At 39.3% G+C, this 14,152-nt stretch overlaps 1 protein-coding gene across 15 annotated transcripts in view; it reads right to left on the bottom strand.

The window, feature by feature from the left end:
* Window positions 1-14,152, bottom strand: part of AKAP9 (A-kinase anchoring protein 9) — a 123,416-nt gene that overhangs the window by 100,798 nt on the left and 8,466 nt on the right. For 14 of the 15 annotated variants that reach the window (XM_023750681.1, XM_023750688.1, XM_023750682.1 and 11 more), the window contains exon 2: window positions 2,953-3,207. In XM_023750681.1, coding sequence (XP_023606449.1) covers window positions 2,953-3,207 — 255 coding nt within the window. Of the gene's footprint in view, window positions 1-2,952; window positions 3,208-14,152 lie in introns of those variants that run through there. The other variant, XM_023750692.1, reaches the window with a different exon arrangement.

Here is a 14,152-nt window from a genome sequence, read left to right as displayed (position 1 = left end):
CTCTCTCTCTCTCTCTCTCTCTCTCTCTCTCTCTCTCTCCCCTCCCTCCCTCCCTCCTTCCCTCCCTCCCTCTCTCCCTTCATCTCTGGAATCAATAGAAATATTTTTTAAAAAAATAAAAAATAAATTTAAAGGTCCTAATATGTTAGTAAACAAGTCCAATTTCTTCAAAAGGACAAATCATTAAATCTTGGTGCTAGAAAAGTAATAACAACTTGAAGAAAAATAACTTTTGTTGTTAACACCTTTGCAGCTTATAAAGCACTGTTAAAGACATTCTTTCGTCCTTACATCCCTGGGATTTGGGTATGAAGCCAGTGATTTTTCCAAGCTGCCCTCAGCTGAGAAGTACTGTCCTAAGAAGGAAGAGTCAAGGAGAAAACCTACATTTTCACTCTTCTCCCTCTCATGTAAGAAACTCGTTTTACAAGTGAGAAAAAAAGGCCCAGATATTTCACCTCTTTATTCAACAAATATGAACCATCACTGTCTCCTTTCTGATCTACTTATGGATATTTTATTCATCATTCAAGACCAAGTTTAAGTCTACCGCCTCTATGATATAGTAACTGATGCCAGGAACAGGAAAAAGCCCTACCCCTATTCTAAAATTCTGTAGCAGTGATTCCTAACTCATGTGACCCTCTTCTAAATTTAAAATATTTTCATGACAGAAGCCCTACATGGTTCACTTGCTTATGCATATTGTGTACTAAAAACAGTCGTACTGAAGATAAGAAGACACTCTTTGCATTCAGAAATTCTAAAGCTAGTGAAGAACCCAAATGCAGAAAAACATAATGAAAACTTCTTCAAACCAAATCAAACACCAGAACTGCCCTATTATATTATTTAAAAGGTCCAAATTTCAACATAAAATTTCAAGATATACAAATAAAAAAGAAAGTGTGGCCCATACACAAGAAAAATAGTCAGTAGAAAGTGTCTCTGCCCCTAGCCGGTTTGCTCAGTTGGCAGAACGCTGGTCTGCAGACTGAAAGGTCCCAGGTTCGATTCCGGTCAAGGGCACATGCCCGGGTTATGGGTTCAATCCCCAGTAGGGAGCATGGAGGAGGCAGCTGATCAATGATTCTCTCTCATCATTGATGTTTCTATCTCTTTCTTCCTCACCCTTCCTCTCTGAAATCAATAAAAATATACTTTAAAAAAAGAAAAGAGCCCTGATTGGTTTGGCTCAGTGGATAGAGCGTCGGCCTGTGGACTCAAGGGTCCCACATTCGATTCTGGTTGGGGGCATGTGCCTTGGTTGTGGGCACATCCCCAGTAGGGGGTGTGCAGGAGGCGGCTGATCGATGTTTCTCTCTCATCGATGTTTCTGACTCTCTATCCCTTTCCCTTCCTCTCTGTAAAAAAATCAATAAAATATATAAAAAAAGAAAGAAAAGAAAATGTCTCTGAGGAAACACAGATACTGGATTAATAAACACAGACTTTAAACTATTTCAAGTATAGTCAAATAAGTGAAGAAAGTGTCTAAAAAACTAAAGGAAAGTATTAAAATGTTTTGCCAAATACAGAATATCAAGAAAGAGAGAGCATTCTAAAATAAGTTAAAAAAAAGAAATTCTGGTGTTAAAAATAAGTGAAATGAAAAATTCAACAAAGGGGCTTAACAGCAGATCTAAGGATGAAGAATAAAGAATCAGCAAATTGCAAAATAGTTCAACTGAAATTATCCAGTTTGAAGTAAAGAAAGAAAAAATAAATAAGAAAAATGAACAGAGCATCAGAGATCTGTGCAACAATATAACACATACTAACATATGCATAATGGAAAACGCAGAAGGAGAGGAAAGGGGCAAAAAGAATATCTGAGGATATAATGGCTGAAAACTTCCCAAATTAATGAAAAACATTGATCTACACATCCAAGATGCTCAACAAACTCCAAGCAGGAAAGACTAAAAAAAATACATTCTTATGATAAATAATAAATCTGACATTCCTGACCTCATTAATAAAGTTCAAATCCCTATATGTCTAAATCAGCGGTTCTCAACCTGTGGGTCGCGACCCCTTTGGTGGTCGAACAACCCTTTCACAGGGGTCGCCTAAGATCATCCTGCATATCAGATATTTACATTACGAATCATAACAGTAGCAACATTACAGTTATGAAGTAGCAACGAAAATAATTTTATGGTTGGGTCACAACATGAGGAACTGTATTTAAAGGGCCAGAAGGTTGAGAACCACTGGATCTTTCTGTTTCTACATAAATATGCCAAAGCCCAATCCAAACTGTAATAATCTACCTTTTCTAACACTGTTCCTCCTAAGCATTCCATAATTCTCTACTCCTGGTCTCAGCTGGTAATTCCACCATCCCATCCACTATCCTAAATCACTCTTAACTTCTCCCTCATTTCTTTATTTTGGAAAATTACATCACTAAGGGGAGGAAGAAAATTAGTATTCATTGAGCACTTTCAATGGGGTAGGTGCAATCTCCTGCCTTTCATCATTACCACCATCCCATCCCCATCACTGTGATCCATTTAAAACTAAACTACTTATGGTTTCCAAATCATATCACAATGTTTCATGTCTTTTTGAACGCAGTCTCTTTGGCACAGAGATGGCATCCCCTACTTCTTTGCCTCTAGCAAAATAACCACATAAGGCTGATTTAGGCATTCTTCCAAATCATGATACTCTAGGGTACCATGTACACTGTTGCTAGCAAAACTCTAATCAGGGTACATGGCCTATTTTACATCTGCCCTCCCCACTAGATTGACTTTCCTAATGGACAAAACTGTCATATTTACCTTGGTAACCTTGGTGCTCAATCCTTGGTATATAACAGTTGCTTAATAAATGTTTATTGAATAAAGCTCATAAAAACTGCATAGGGTGCTAATGAGTGTTGTCATTACAATAACTTTCCACTTACAATTTTAATGTTTAAAAATCTGGATGAATACTTACTTCAACAGAGAAGACCTGGTTATGTTTGATTATTTCTCCACTGTGTAGTGTTTTCATTACTGTGGATTCAGGAGTCACGACTGATCCTACTCCCTGAGAACTATTCACATACATCTCATCACTCTGTGATTGCTCAATATTCAAAGCATGGTATGCTGATACATCAAGTTTACCGCTTGAAGTATTTTTCTTTTTTTTCTTCTTAGAAGGATTCTGCCCATCACATTGAGCTTTCCTTTGTCGAAACTGGGCAAGCTACAAAAAAAAAAAAAAGAAAGAAAGAAAGAAAAGAAAAAGAGATTGTCATTACTCTTTTTTTTTTTAATTTTTCGCTAAAAGTATTACAAAGGGTATTACATAAGTGTCCTTTTTCCCCCCCGCCCTTGACAAACCCCTGCCCTCCCTTACCCCCCAGTGTCTTATGTCCATTAGTTATGCTTATATGGATGCAGATTGTCATTACTCTTAAAGATAATTTTTCTTTATCACCACTAAGAGAAAAACAGCTTTGGGGTCACTTTCTTTAAATATTCACTAAAATGATAAAATAAAGGACAATTGTTGGTCTTTAATATATTAATAACTACTGAATTGCAAGGAAATTAGTATTTCTGAATGAATGCTTTTTAAATATTCAGAACTAAAAATTCCAGGTCTAAAAATATATATATTAGCCCAGAGTTGGGCAGAATAAGGGAAACAGGCACTCTCATTCAACACTTGGTGAGAGTGTAAACTCTGGATGTGAGATTATATGAAAATATAAGAGCTCTAGATAAATTTGCTTTGTGGAATTTCAGGGACTTCTACTAATTTATACTACTGTAATTAGTCCATGCAAAAAGATTTAGCTATACAAATGATCACTGCAGCCTTGTTTATATTGGGGGGAAATTAGAAATAATTTTAATATCAAACAAAAGTACTTCTCGCCCTAGCTGGTTTGGCTCAGCGGATAGAGCATCGGCCTGCGGACTGAAGGGTCCCAGGTTCGATGCCGGTCAAGGGCATGTACCTGGGTTGCGGGCGCATCCCCAGTGGGGGGCGTGCAAGAGGCAGCTGAATCAATGTTTCTCTCTCATCAATGTTTCTAACTCTCTATCCTTCTCCCTCTCCCTTCTTCTCTGTAAAAAATCAATAAAATATATATTTAAAAAAAAAAGTACTTCTCACCACTTAATCATCAGAATTTATGCCATGTCCTAGAGCCACTTATACTTATCATTTACTTAATATGTTTTAACTTATATGCTTTTCTTATTTAAATTTATTTTATAAGGAGATTTTCTACCCCTGATATAAATTAATAGCCAGTAGCACTTGTGATTTATCAAAATAGTAAACAGAAATAAAAATAATGAAAAATAAAGCGACACTATTAAAAATTTTAGTTAAATATTACTGCTGAAGTTTATAAAAGAAACAGGCAAGTGTGAGAAGGGTATGAAGGATATATGAGCATCAAATAGACTTTTGGTTTGCCATTAGCAGATGAACTTAAATCTAGAAAGGTGGTAACTTTCTTCTAATACTATCCCGTGTCATTTAATACCGGATTAGGATATCATCTAAAATATCTGTCACCACCTAAAATCAGAATTATGTAACTACTGTATGTAACACTAAATTAACTCAATTAAAATAATATTAATATAACCCATTATTCATAATAAAGATGTTTATGACACAGTAGTAGTTATAAAATAATATTGCAATGTATTCTTTTCCTTAATAAAAGGAAAATTATGTGCATCTTTTTTAACAAAGACAAGCAGGCTTCAGGCTTACAGCTTTCATCAATTCATTCTAACTAGCTTGAATTTTAATAACATACATAGGCATAGGCAAATTCTGAAAGAATATTACCATACTAACTCTGGTATATATCTGGACTTGAGATTGCAGGTACTTTTCCTTATATTCATTCGAAAATTCCTTTTTTATGTAATAAATTTTCTAAATTTAATGAAGCAACAACTAACCACTGATTCCTAAACTGAATTTGAGCTCTTGATCATTCTAGAGAAGAGAAACAAAAACATAAGAACAAGTGTAAGCCCCTGGTGCCTTAAAAAGAAGAAATATACTACCAGTAAATTAATAACATAACTATTAATTAGACTAATTACAAAGATGACCATTAAATTTCTCATAAGGTATTAAAGCAATCTTAATAATGATGTTGATATCATTAACTATCAAAATATGTGACCAATACAAGAACCTATAGAATAACACACAGCATATTGTATCCTTATTTTCTCTGCTGTAGATGAAGAAAAGTATATAACATTAATAAGAAAGTCTAATTCATAACTCAGAACTATCTGAAAACTGACCTCGTAGAATATAAAAATATATCACATTTAATCCCACCCCCCACCCCAGCTATTTAGCAACTAGCCAGTTATTCTACTTCATGTCTGCTTAAGGAACAGATGCAACACCAGTTGCCTCTATTTGTACATTATTAAGCTGCAGGAATGCATTTACTACTTTGAGGATAGCAGATTCATTCTTAAAAATAAACCAACTGAAACACCATTATGTATTATCTATAAATAGAACCCAAAATCCAGGCACATCATTTTTTAAAAGATCTCTCAGACAGAATGCAAAATCAAGAAAAATATTAATGAAATTCTTTCTAAAAATATATATTTTAATTGATTTCTGAGAGGAAAGTAAGGGAATAGAAACATCAACGATGAGAGAGAATCACTGATCAGCTGCCCCACACTGGGGATCTAGTCTCAGACCGGGCATGTGCCCTGACTGGGAATCAAACTGTGACCTCCTGGTTCATAGGCCGATGCTCAACCACTGGGCCACATTGGCCGGGTAATAATGACATTTATGCTCAATTTCAAAAGCCTCTTGAAAGCCCAAGTTATCTGTGTTAGAAAATATATTCAGATAGCAGATGATAGCAGGACAAAGATGAAGATTCTGTTTAAAATTTCAACTCTGTTAAGTTACATATATCCATATCTATAAAAGGCTAAGTTGACTCACGCATGCACGACACACATAAAGCTCTTGCTGGCGCCAATCGCACACGCATTTGCGTGTGTTTCCATCTGTTATTGTCGATCGTGAATTTGGTTGACACTTCTATTATAGAGAAAGGGTGAATTTCTCTATTAAAATATTTCTTCTAATTGATTTCCTTTCAATGTGCACGAATTTGTGCACTGGCCACTAGTGTATATGTAATTTATATTTAATATTTACTTATATGTACAAACATATAACAAAGAAGAAAACTAAAACTGCATTATAAAAAGTTTAATTTAAAAAAATATCTGGCCCTGGCCGGTGTGGCTCAGTTCAGTGGGCGTTGTCCCTTGCATGGAAAGGTTGCCAGTTTGATTCCTAGTGAAGGTACATGCCCGGGTTGCAGGCTCAATCCCCAGTAGGGGGCATGCAAGAAGCAGCAGATGGAGGTTTCCCTCTCACATCAATGTGTCTCTCCTTCCCTCTCCCTTTCTTTCTTTCTAGAAATCAATAAAAAATATTTTAAAACATACTCTGTTTGAAACAATAGTATCCATTATGAAATGAACCCAAGTGAAAAAGTTAATTATAGATATGGAATAAAAAGTATAATGGTTCTATTATAGTGTTCAGAATGAATTATGTCTAAGGGCATAAAATTACCAAGACATTGTTTTAGACCTGCCACTGATTATATGAAGTCATAATATTTTTTCAGAAAAATTAACCATAAGGCAAAATCCATGAGGATAAGAACTTTTGTTCACTGCTATATTTTCAAAGGCTAGAACAGTATTTCATAAATACATGTTGAGTGAAAAATGAATAATTTATCTTTTACCATTAAGTAATCATTTTAAGTACTAATAATTAAGATGACATAATAGGCATATCGAATTTTATTATATAAAAAAGTTCCATGGCCTCAGAATTAAAAATAATTACATGAATTAAAACACAAAATAATCCCTCTCACCATAATCTCTCTTCCAATAGGCCCCAACCACTCCTCCCCACCAAAACAAGACAAAATTAAATTCTCAAAAATAAGGATCAAAATAGCTTTTTACCAAGAATTCTGTTTTATAAAAGAGAGGTTAAAGGGGGGAAAAGGAGGACCTATGTAATATTTTCAACAATAAAGATTAAAAGAAAAAAAAACTGAGACACAAAGATGTTTAGGGACATACTAAAACTGACACCGCTTGATGATAATGCCTCCTCCATGATTAAATGCTCAAACTAAAATAAACTAAAACTAATAATGAAATTTTTTTATTTTTAATAAAAGGATTTTAGGCCAAAAAAAAAAAAGAGATAGAGAGGGAACAACATCATATCATTGATTTCTTACAGCTATCTAAACTATTTTTATTATAAATCTAAAGGATGGCAAGCTAACACAAAGGAAATATCAGAAACTACTCAATCAGCTAATCATTTTATACTAAAATGATACACTTTAAATTACTGGAAAAACACTTAGTCTAAAACAGGCCAAAAATTCATACTATAGCCATCTGTGTTTGTCATTTGAAAGCCAATGATAAAAATATTAACATATGTTGGAAGAAAAATAGTAGCAAGATTTACTAGAAAGATATTATGTCCACATACACTTATATTTCAAAACTGATTCAGATCTCAAGCAAATATCCTGACTAGAATGTGAATAAACAACTAAATATAAATGAGTGAAAATGTATTCCTTAAACTCAGTATTTATAACTTTATAAATGATCATTCTCATATACAGTACTTCTTTAAAATACTGTATAAAACATGCCAAGTTTTTATAATAATACTAGAGGCCTGGTGCACGAAATTCGTGCACTGGGGGATGGGGTTCCCTCAGCCAAGCCTGCCCCTCAGTCTGGGAGCCCTCAGTGGATGTCCTACTGATGGCCAGAGTCTGGCAGCAGAGGCTCGGTGCAGCCGTCCCCGTGTGTGTGTGTGTGTGTGTGTGTGTGCCCCCAGCCCCACCACATAGGCTCCGAGCAGTTGCCGGGTGTGTGTGTCCACTGGTGGTCTGCTCCCAACCACATTTGAAGCTCAGAGTAGGCGCTGTGTGTGTGTGTGTGTGTGTGTGTGTGTGTGTGCGCGTCTGCTGGAGGCCTACCACCAGCCACACCCTGAAGGCTTCAAGCAGGCGCCCCTCTCTGTTGACCACTCAGGCTCCTGGCCTCCACTGCATGTTGTACTCTCCCCTGAGCTGTGGCCAGGGTGGGGCGCCCTTCCCTACTGTGGGATCCCCAGGGCTACCTAGGGAAAGGCACACAGGGGGGCTGGCTGCAGGCCGCCCTTTCCTGCTCCATGATCGCTGCTGCATCCCACGGGCAGGTGCACACAGGGGCTGGCTGCAGACTGCCCTTTCCTGCTCCGTGATCGAGGCTGCGATCCCACGGGCAGGTGCACACAGGGAAAGGCTGCAGGCCGCCCTTTCCTGCTTCGTGATCGCGGCTGTGATCCCACGGGCAGGTGCACACAGGGGAATGCGGGTCCAGGGCAATCCGCCAGCCCCGGTCTGCCAGCGGGAGCGGTTTTGGGGTGATCGCCTGCACTCAGACGCTGCAGCCACCCCGCCAGCCCGGGTCTGCCCGCGGGAATGCGGGTCCCGGGCAACTCGCCAGCCCCAGTCTGCCAGTGGGTTGGGGGCATGAGTGAGGGCGATCGCCTCCTCCCCCCACCCTCTCCCCGCTCTCGCGGGTTGGGGGCGTGACTGCAGGCAGACGCCACAGCCGCCTGCCAGCCCGGGTCTGCCCGCTGGAATGTGGGTCCAGGGTTACCTGCCAGTCCTGGTCTGCCAGCGGGAGTGGGTTGGGGGCGATCAGGCGGGTTGGGGCGTGAGTGCGGGCGATTACAGCAGCCGCCTCCCCAGCCCTAGTCTGCCGGGGGGAGTGGGTAGGGGGCCTCTGCCTCCCCAGCCTTGGTCTGCTGGCAGCAGCGGGTCTGGGGGGCGTGACTGTGGGCGGAAGCCGAAGCCGCCAGGCCAGCCCCGGTCTGCTGGTGGGAGAGCTGGTTGGGGTCTTGGCCAGTAGGGGACAGCTGCGGTCACGCCCAGCCAGCCCTGGGTTGGGTCACCCGCCATCCAGGTCACAGATAGCAGGCCTGGATGGCGGAGGGGCAGGCACGATGGTGCTGCCCCATCCTGCCGGCAATATGCAAATTTGCCGCCATCTTGGTTGGCGGTTAACCACCATCTTTGCTGACAGCTAATTTGCATATTGCCCGTGATTAGCCAATGGGAAGGGTAGCGGTCGTACGCCAATTACCATGTTTCTCTTTTATTAGTGTAGACTAGTAGCCCTGCGCACGAATCCACGTGCCAGTAGTTCTCTGCGGGGCCTGGCCGCTCTGCGCCTGCTGCCCAGAGGCTCTCCGTGGCCCAGAGGCCCATCCGCGGCCGGGCACGGAACGCTTGCCTTGTCGCCGGGGCGACGACACAAACATCCCCCCCGCCACCCCCCCGCCACCGCTCTGTGCCCGCTGCCCAGAGGCCCTCCACTGCTGGGGTGGAACGCTTGCCTCGTCGCCGCGGCCACGAAGCAAGCATTCTGCCAGGCCGCTCACGCTGCCTGCCCTCTGCGGCCACCCCCCCGGGACTGGGGGACTCCGGTGGGGCTGAGAGGACCGGGCGTCGCCATCTTGTGCTATGGGCACCGCCATCTTTGTGACGGACTGACGGTTAATTTGCATATCACCCTTTTATTAGATAGGATCACATCAAAAAAATTTCTTTTTAAGAAAAATCCTCACTAGAGATGTTTATTGATTTTAGAGAGAGAGGAAGAAGAAGAGAAAGAGGAAGAGGCAGAGAGAGAGAAATATCAATGTGAGAGAGAAACATATATCAGTTGCCTCCCGTACTTGTTCTGACAGGGGATGGAATCCAAAACCCAAGTACGTGCCCTGATGAGGAATTGAACCCATAACCTTTTGGTATACAGGATGACGCTCCAACCTACTGAGCAACCCAGTCAGGGTTGTTGTGTTTCTTGAGTGTTTACTATGTGCCAGGCACTCTGCTAGACATGAATTAAAACATACGGTCCTAACAGTAGGATGTTTTAGTCTAGGTCAGCCTATTACTTCACTGAATTGTGAGAAACAAGATAAAAGTTAGTGTACAATTTTATAAACCAAACAGTCCTCTATATATTTCTAAGAAGGTGGTATGGAAGCCTCTTGTACTAATTTTCTCAAAGATGGCTTTCTGTAAGAGGTATGGTTGTAGAGTTTTATATCTGTGAAGGAAATTACTTGGCAAACGGCAGGTATTAATAGCAGTTCATTTATTTAGCAAATATTTACTACCTATCATGTATTCAGCCCAGTGCTAAAGGCAGAGCAGGTAGTGATGAATCAGATACAAAACCTATTCCTTTGAACTGTAATTAAGTTAGAAAGAACAAATTAAACAAATATAGATAAATACAGAAATATATCATTTCAAGAGATAAATGTGCTTCGAAGAAAGAGTATAAGGTATAAAGAAAACATACAACAGACTTAATTTGGAAGAGGATATGGGGAGAGGTCAGGAAGTATTGAAAAAGAATGTGGAAGCTGAGAAATGAAGACAAAGATTTGTCCAAGATTATAATAAGTAACAGGCAAAATAGAATAGAATAATATCTGACTCCAAATTCAGGATTCTTCCACGTTATCAATATGTATGCCATGCATTCTGAGCTCTCTTTTCCTTCATTTGTCATTATACTTCATATCCTAGAACACTAAAGTTAAAGACACAAACAAATGAAATCACCAAACCAATACTTTTTTGACAAGATAGGGGGAAAACACACATACCCCCCCAAAGAGAATATTACAATATATTTTAAAAATATTATCTAGTCTCTCCAGTTTTCAAAAATTGCTAAAAGTAGAACTATTTTCTATGTTTCTGCTGCAGAAAATTTAAAATATCCTAATTAATTCTAATTATGGTGATTATTTGTACTTGTCAGGGCTGCCTTTAAACTTTTGTAATATTCCCAAGAATGCTGTACAAACGATTACAGCAAAACTCCAGGGGCCTAACTATGAAAACAAAAGATTACAACAGTTGACCCAAAGACAATTTGTATGTAGAGTGAAGTAGGGCAACTGCAAGCAAAGAAGACAAAAGCAATATTTTGTGCTCTGAAGCATATTTTCTAACAACATCAGAGATACAAACTGTTGGAAAGTAACAGTGCCAAATTGACCAAGGAAATCAGATATGGTAAAAACCACAGCACTTTACATTACTGCGCCATCTGACCTATTTATATCCTATAATCTCATTCAATGCAGACTTTTTTCTTAAATAAAAGTTTTGGAACCCCATGTGTAAGAAGAAAACAGATTCTGCAGTCTCAGGAATTAACTTAATTTTACATATTTTAACATAGTTCATTGTCTGGCACATAGTAGACATAAATATTTGTTGAATTAATGTTTCAAAAAGAATATGGATTTCATTTAATAAAGTAATTAACTGTTGTGTCCACAGAGACCCTAATAAGGTCGCTAAGTGACAATGGACAAGCCACTTAACCACAGCAGAACTGTTTCTTCAACTGTACAGTGAAGAGGTAGATTCGAGGATCTTTTAAGATTTCTTCCCAGATGTAAGAGTTTTTTGTGTTTTTTTTTGAGAATTTTTTCCAATTGTTCCCTTTCTTTTCTCCTCTCCCTACTTTCACTTATAAAAGAGAACAACTAGAATTCTACATTTAAAATAACTTGCTTGAAAAAACAACTCAATAAGCAGTGTCTATTACAAAATGATCCCAAATAAAAAAAGATATAAAACAAAAAGTGGAAAGATTACATTGTAGTATTCAGAACATAACACTTCTAAGTATATAAAATTATAAAAATATTGTTTTAGGCTCATATTACTAATTATATGGAGTCAAATTATTATTTCAGAATAAATACCTACAAGGTAAGCTCCAGGAGAGAAGGGGTTTTTAATTAACACTCTAAGTCTAGAACAGTGCCTACACATAGTAAAAAAAAAAAAGGCAATAATTTGTTTTTTATAGAAAAGAGACACCACTAAGTAATAATTTTAGGCATTATTCCTTAGAACTTCAGAATATCTGCATAGCTTCTTAAAAAAAAAATAAGATGATGCCCTAACTGGTTTGGCTCAGTGGATAGAGCGTCAGCCTGCGGACTGAAGGGTCCCAGGTTCCATTCCGGTCAAGGGCACATGCCTGGGTTGTGGACTTGATCCTCAGTAGGGGATATGCAGGAGGCAGCCAAACTATGATTCTCACTCATAGCTCTCCACACTAGTAGCTCTCACCCCGCCTCACCTGCTGCAAGAGCCGCTGCTCACAGGCGGTGGTGGGGGGTGCGGGGTGCGGGGGGGGGACAGAGGTGCTCAATGCACCTCATGGTGACTGGTCGTTTGGTCGTGATGGTGTGACGGCATTACAGCCACGGGCCTTTTATAATATAGATTGCATGTCTCTTTTTTCCCCTCTTAACCTCTCCCCAGCCACTCCCACCACCCAGCACATGCCCTCACCCCCCTATTGTCTGTGTCAATTGGTTATGCTTATATGCATGCATACAAGTCCTTTGGTTGATCTCTTTCACCCCCCTCACCCTTCCCTGCCTTCCCTCTGAGGTTTGACAGTCTGTTCAATGCTTCTGTGTCTCTGGATCTATTTTTGTTCATTAGTTTATATTGTTAATTATATTCCACAAATGGGTGAGATCATGTGATATTTATTTTTCTCTGACTGGCTTATTTCACTTAGCATAATGCTCTCCAGGTCCATCCATGCTGTTGCAAATGGTAAGAGTTCTTTCTTTTTTACAGCAGTGTTGTATTCCATTGTGTAGATGTACCACAGTTTTTTAATCCACTTATCTGTTGATGGGCACTTAGGCTGTTTCCAAATCTTAGCTATGGTGAATTGTGCTGCTATGAACATAGGGGTGCATATATCCTTTCTGATTGGTGTTTCCAATTTCTTGGAATATATTCCTAGAAGTGTGATTACTGGGTCAAATGGGAGTTCCACTTTTAATTTTTTGAGGAAATTCCATACTGTTTTCCACAGTGGCTGCACCAGTCTGCATTCCCACCAGCAGTGCACAAGTGTTCCTTTTTCTCCACATCCTCTCCAGCACTTGTCATTTATTGATTTGATTATAGCCATTCTGACAGGTGTGAGATGGTACCTCATTGTTGTTTTGATTTGCATCTCTCAGATGATTAGTGACTTTGAGCATGTTTTCATATGTCTCTTGGCCTTCTGTATGTCCACTTTCGAAAAATGTCTATTTAGGTCCTTTGCCCATTTTTTGATTGGGTTGTTTATCTTCCTTTTGTTAAGTTGTATGAGTTCCCTATAAATTTTGGAGATTAAACCCTTATCAGAGATAACATTGGCAAATGTTTTCCCATGCAGTGGGCTCTCTTGTTGTTTTGTTGATGGTTTCTTTTGCTGTGCAGAAGCTTTTTATTTTGATGTGGTTCCATTTGTTTATTTTCTCCTTAGTGTCCATTGCCCTAGGAGCTGTATTAGTAAAGATATTGCTACCACATATGTCTGACATTTTGCTGCCTATGGATTCTTCTAGGATTTTATGGTTTCTCATCTTACATTTAAGTCCTTTATCCATTTTGAGTTTATTTTTGTGTATGGTATAAGTTGGTGATCTACTTTCATTTTTTGGCATGTTATCTGTCCAACTTTCCCAACACCATGTATTGAAGAGACTGTCTTGACTCCATTGTATGCTCTTGCCTCCTTTGTAAAATATTAATTGAACATAATGGCCTGGGTCAATTTCTGGGTTCTCTGTTCTGTTTCATTAGTCAATATGTGTCTGTTCTTGTGCCAGTACCAGGCTGTCTTGAGAACAGTGGCTTTGTAACATAGCTTGATATCTGGTATTGTGATCCCTCCAACTCTGTACTTTCTCAGGATTTCTGTGGCTCTTGGGGGGTCTTTTTTTATTCCAGATGAATTTTTGGAGAGTTTGTTCTACGGTCTGTGAAATATGCTGTTGGCATTTTAATGGGGATTGCACTGAATCTATAGATTGCTCTGAGTAGTATGGATATTTTAATGATGTTGATTCTATCAATTCATGAACACAGTATATTCTTCCATTTGTTTATGTCTTCCTTTATCTCTTTTTTCAACATTCTGTAGTTTCCCAAGTACTGGTCTTTTACCTCCTTAGTTAA

This window comes from Myotis lucifugus, unplaced genomic scaffold, assembly GCF_000147115.1.
Source record: "Myotis lucifugus unplaced genomic scaffold, Myoluc2.0 scaffold_15, whole genome shotgun sequence".
NCBI lineage: Eukaryota > Metazoa > Chordata > Mammalia > Chiroptera > Vespertilionidae > Myotis > Myotis lucifugus.
The sequence above is the reverse complement of the archived record's forward strand: the minus strand, read 5'-3'. Positions and strand labels throughout refer to the sequence as shown.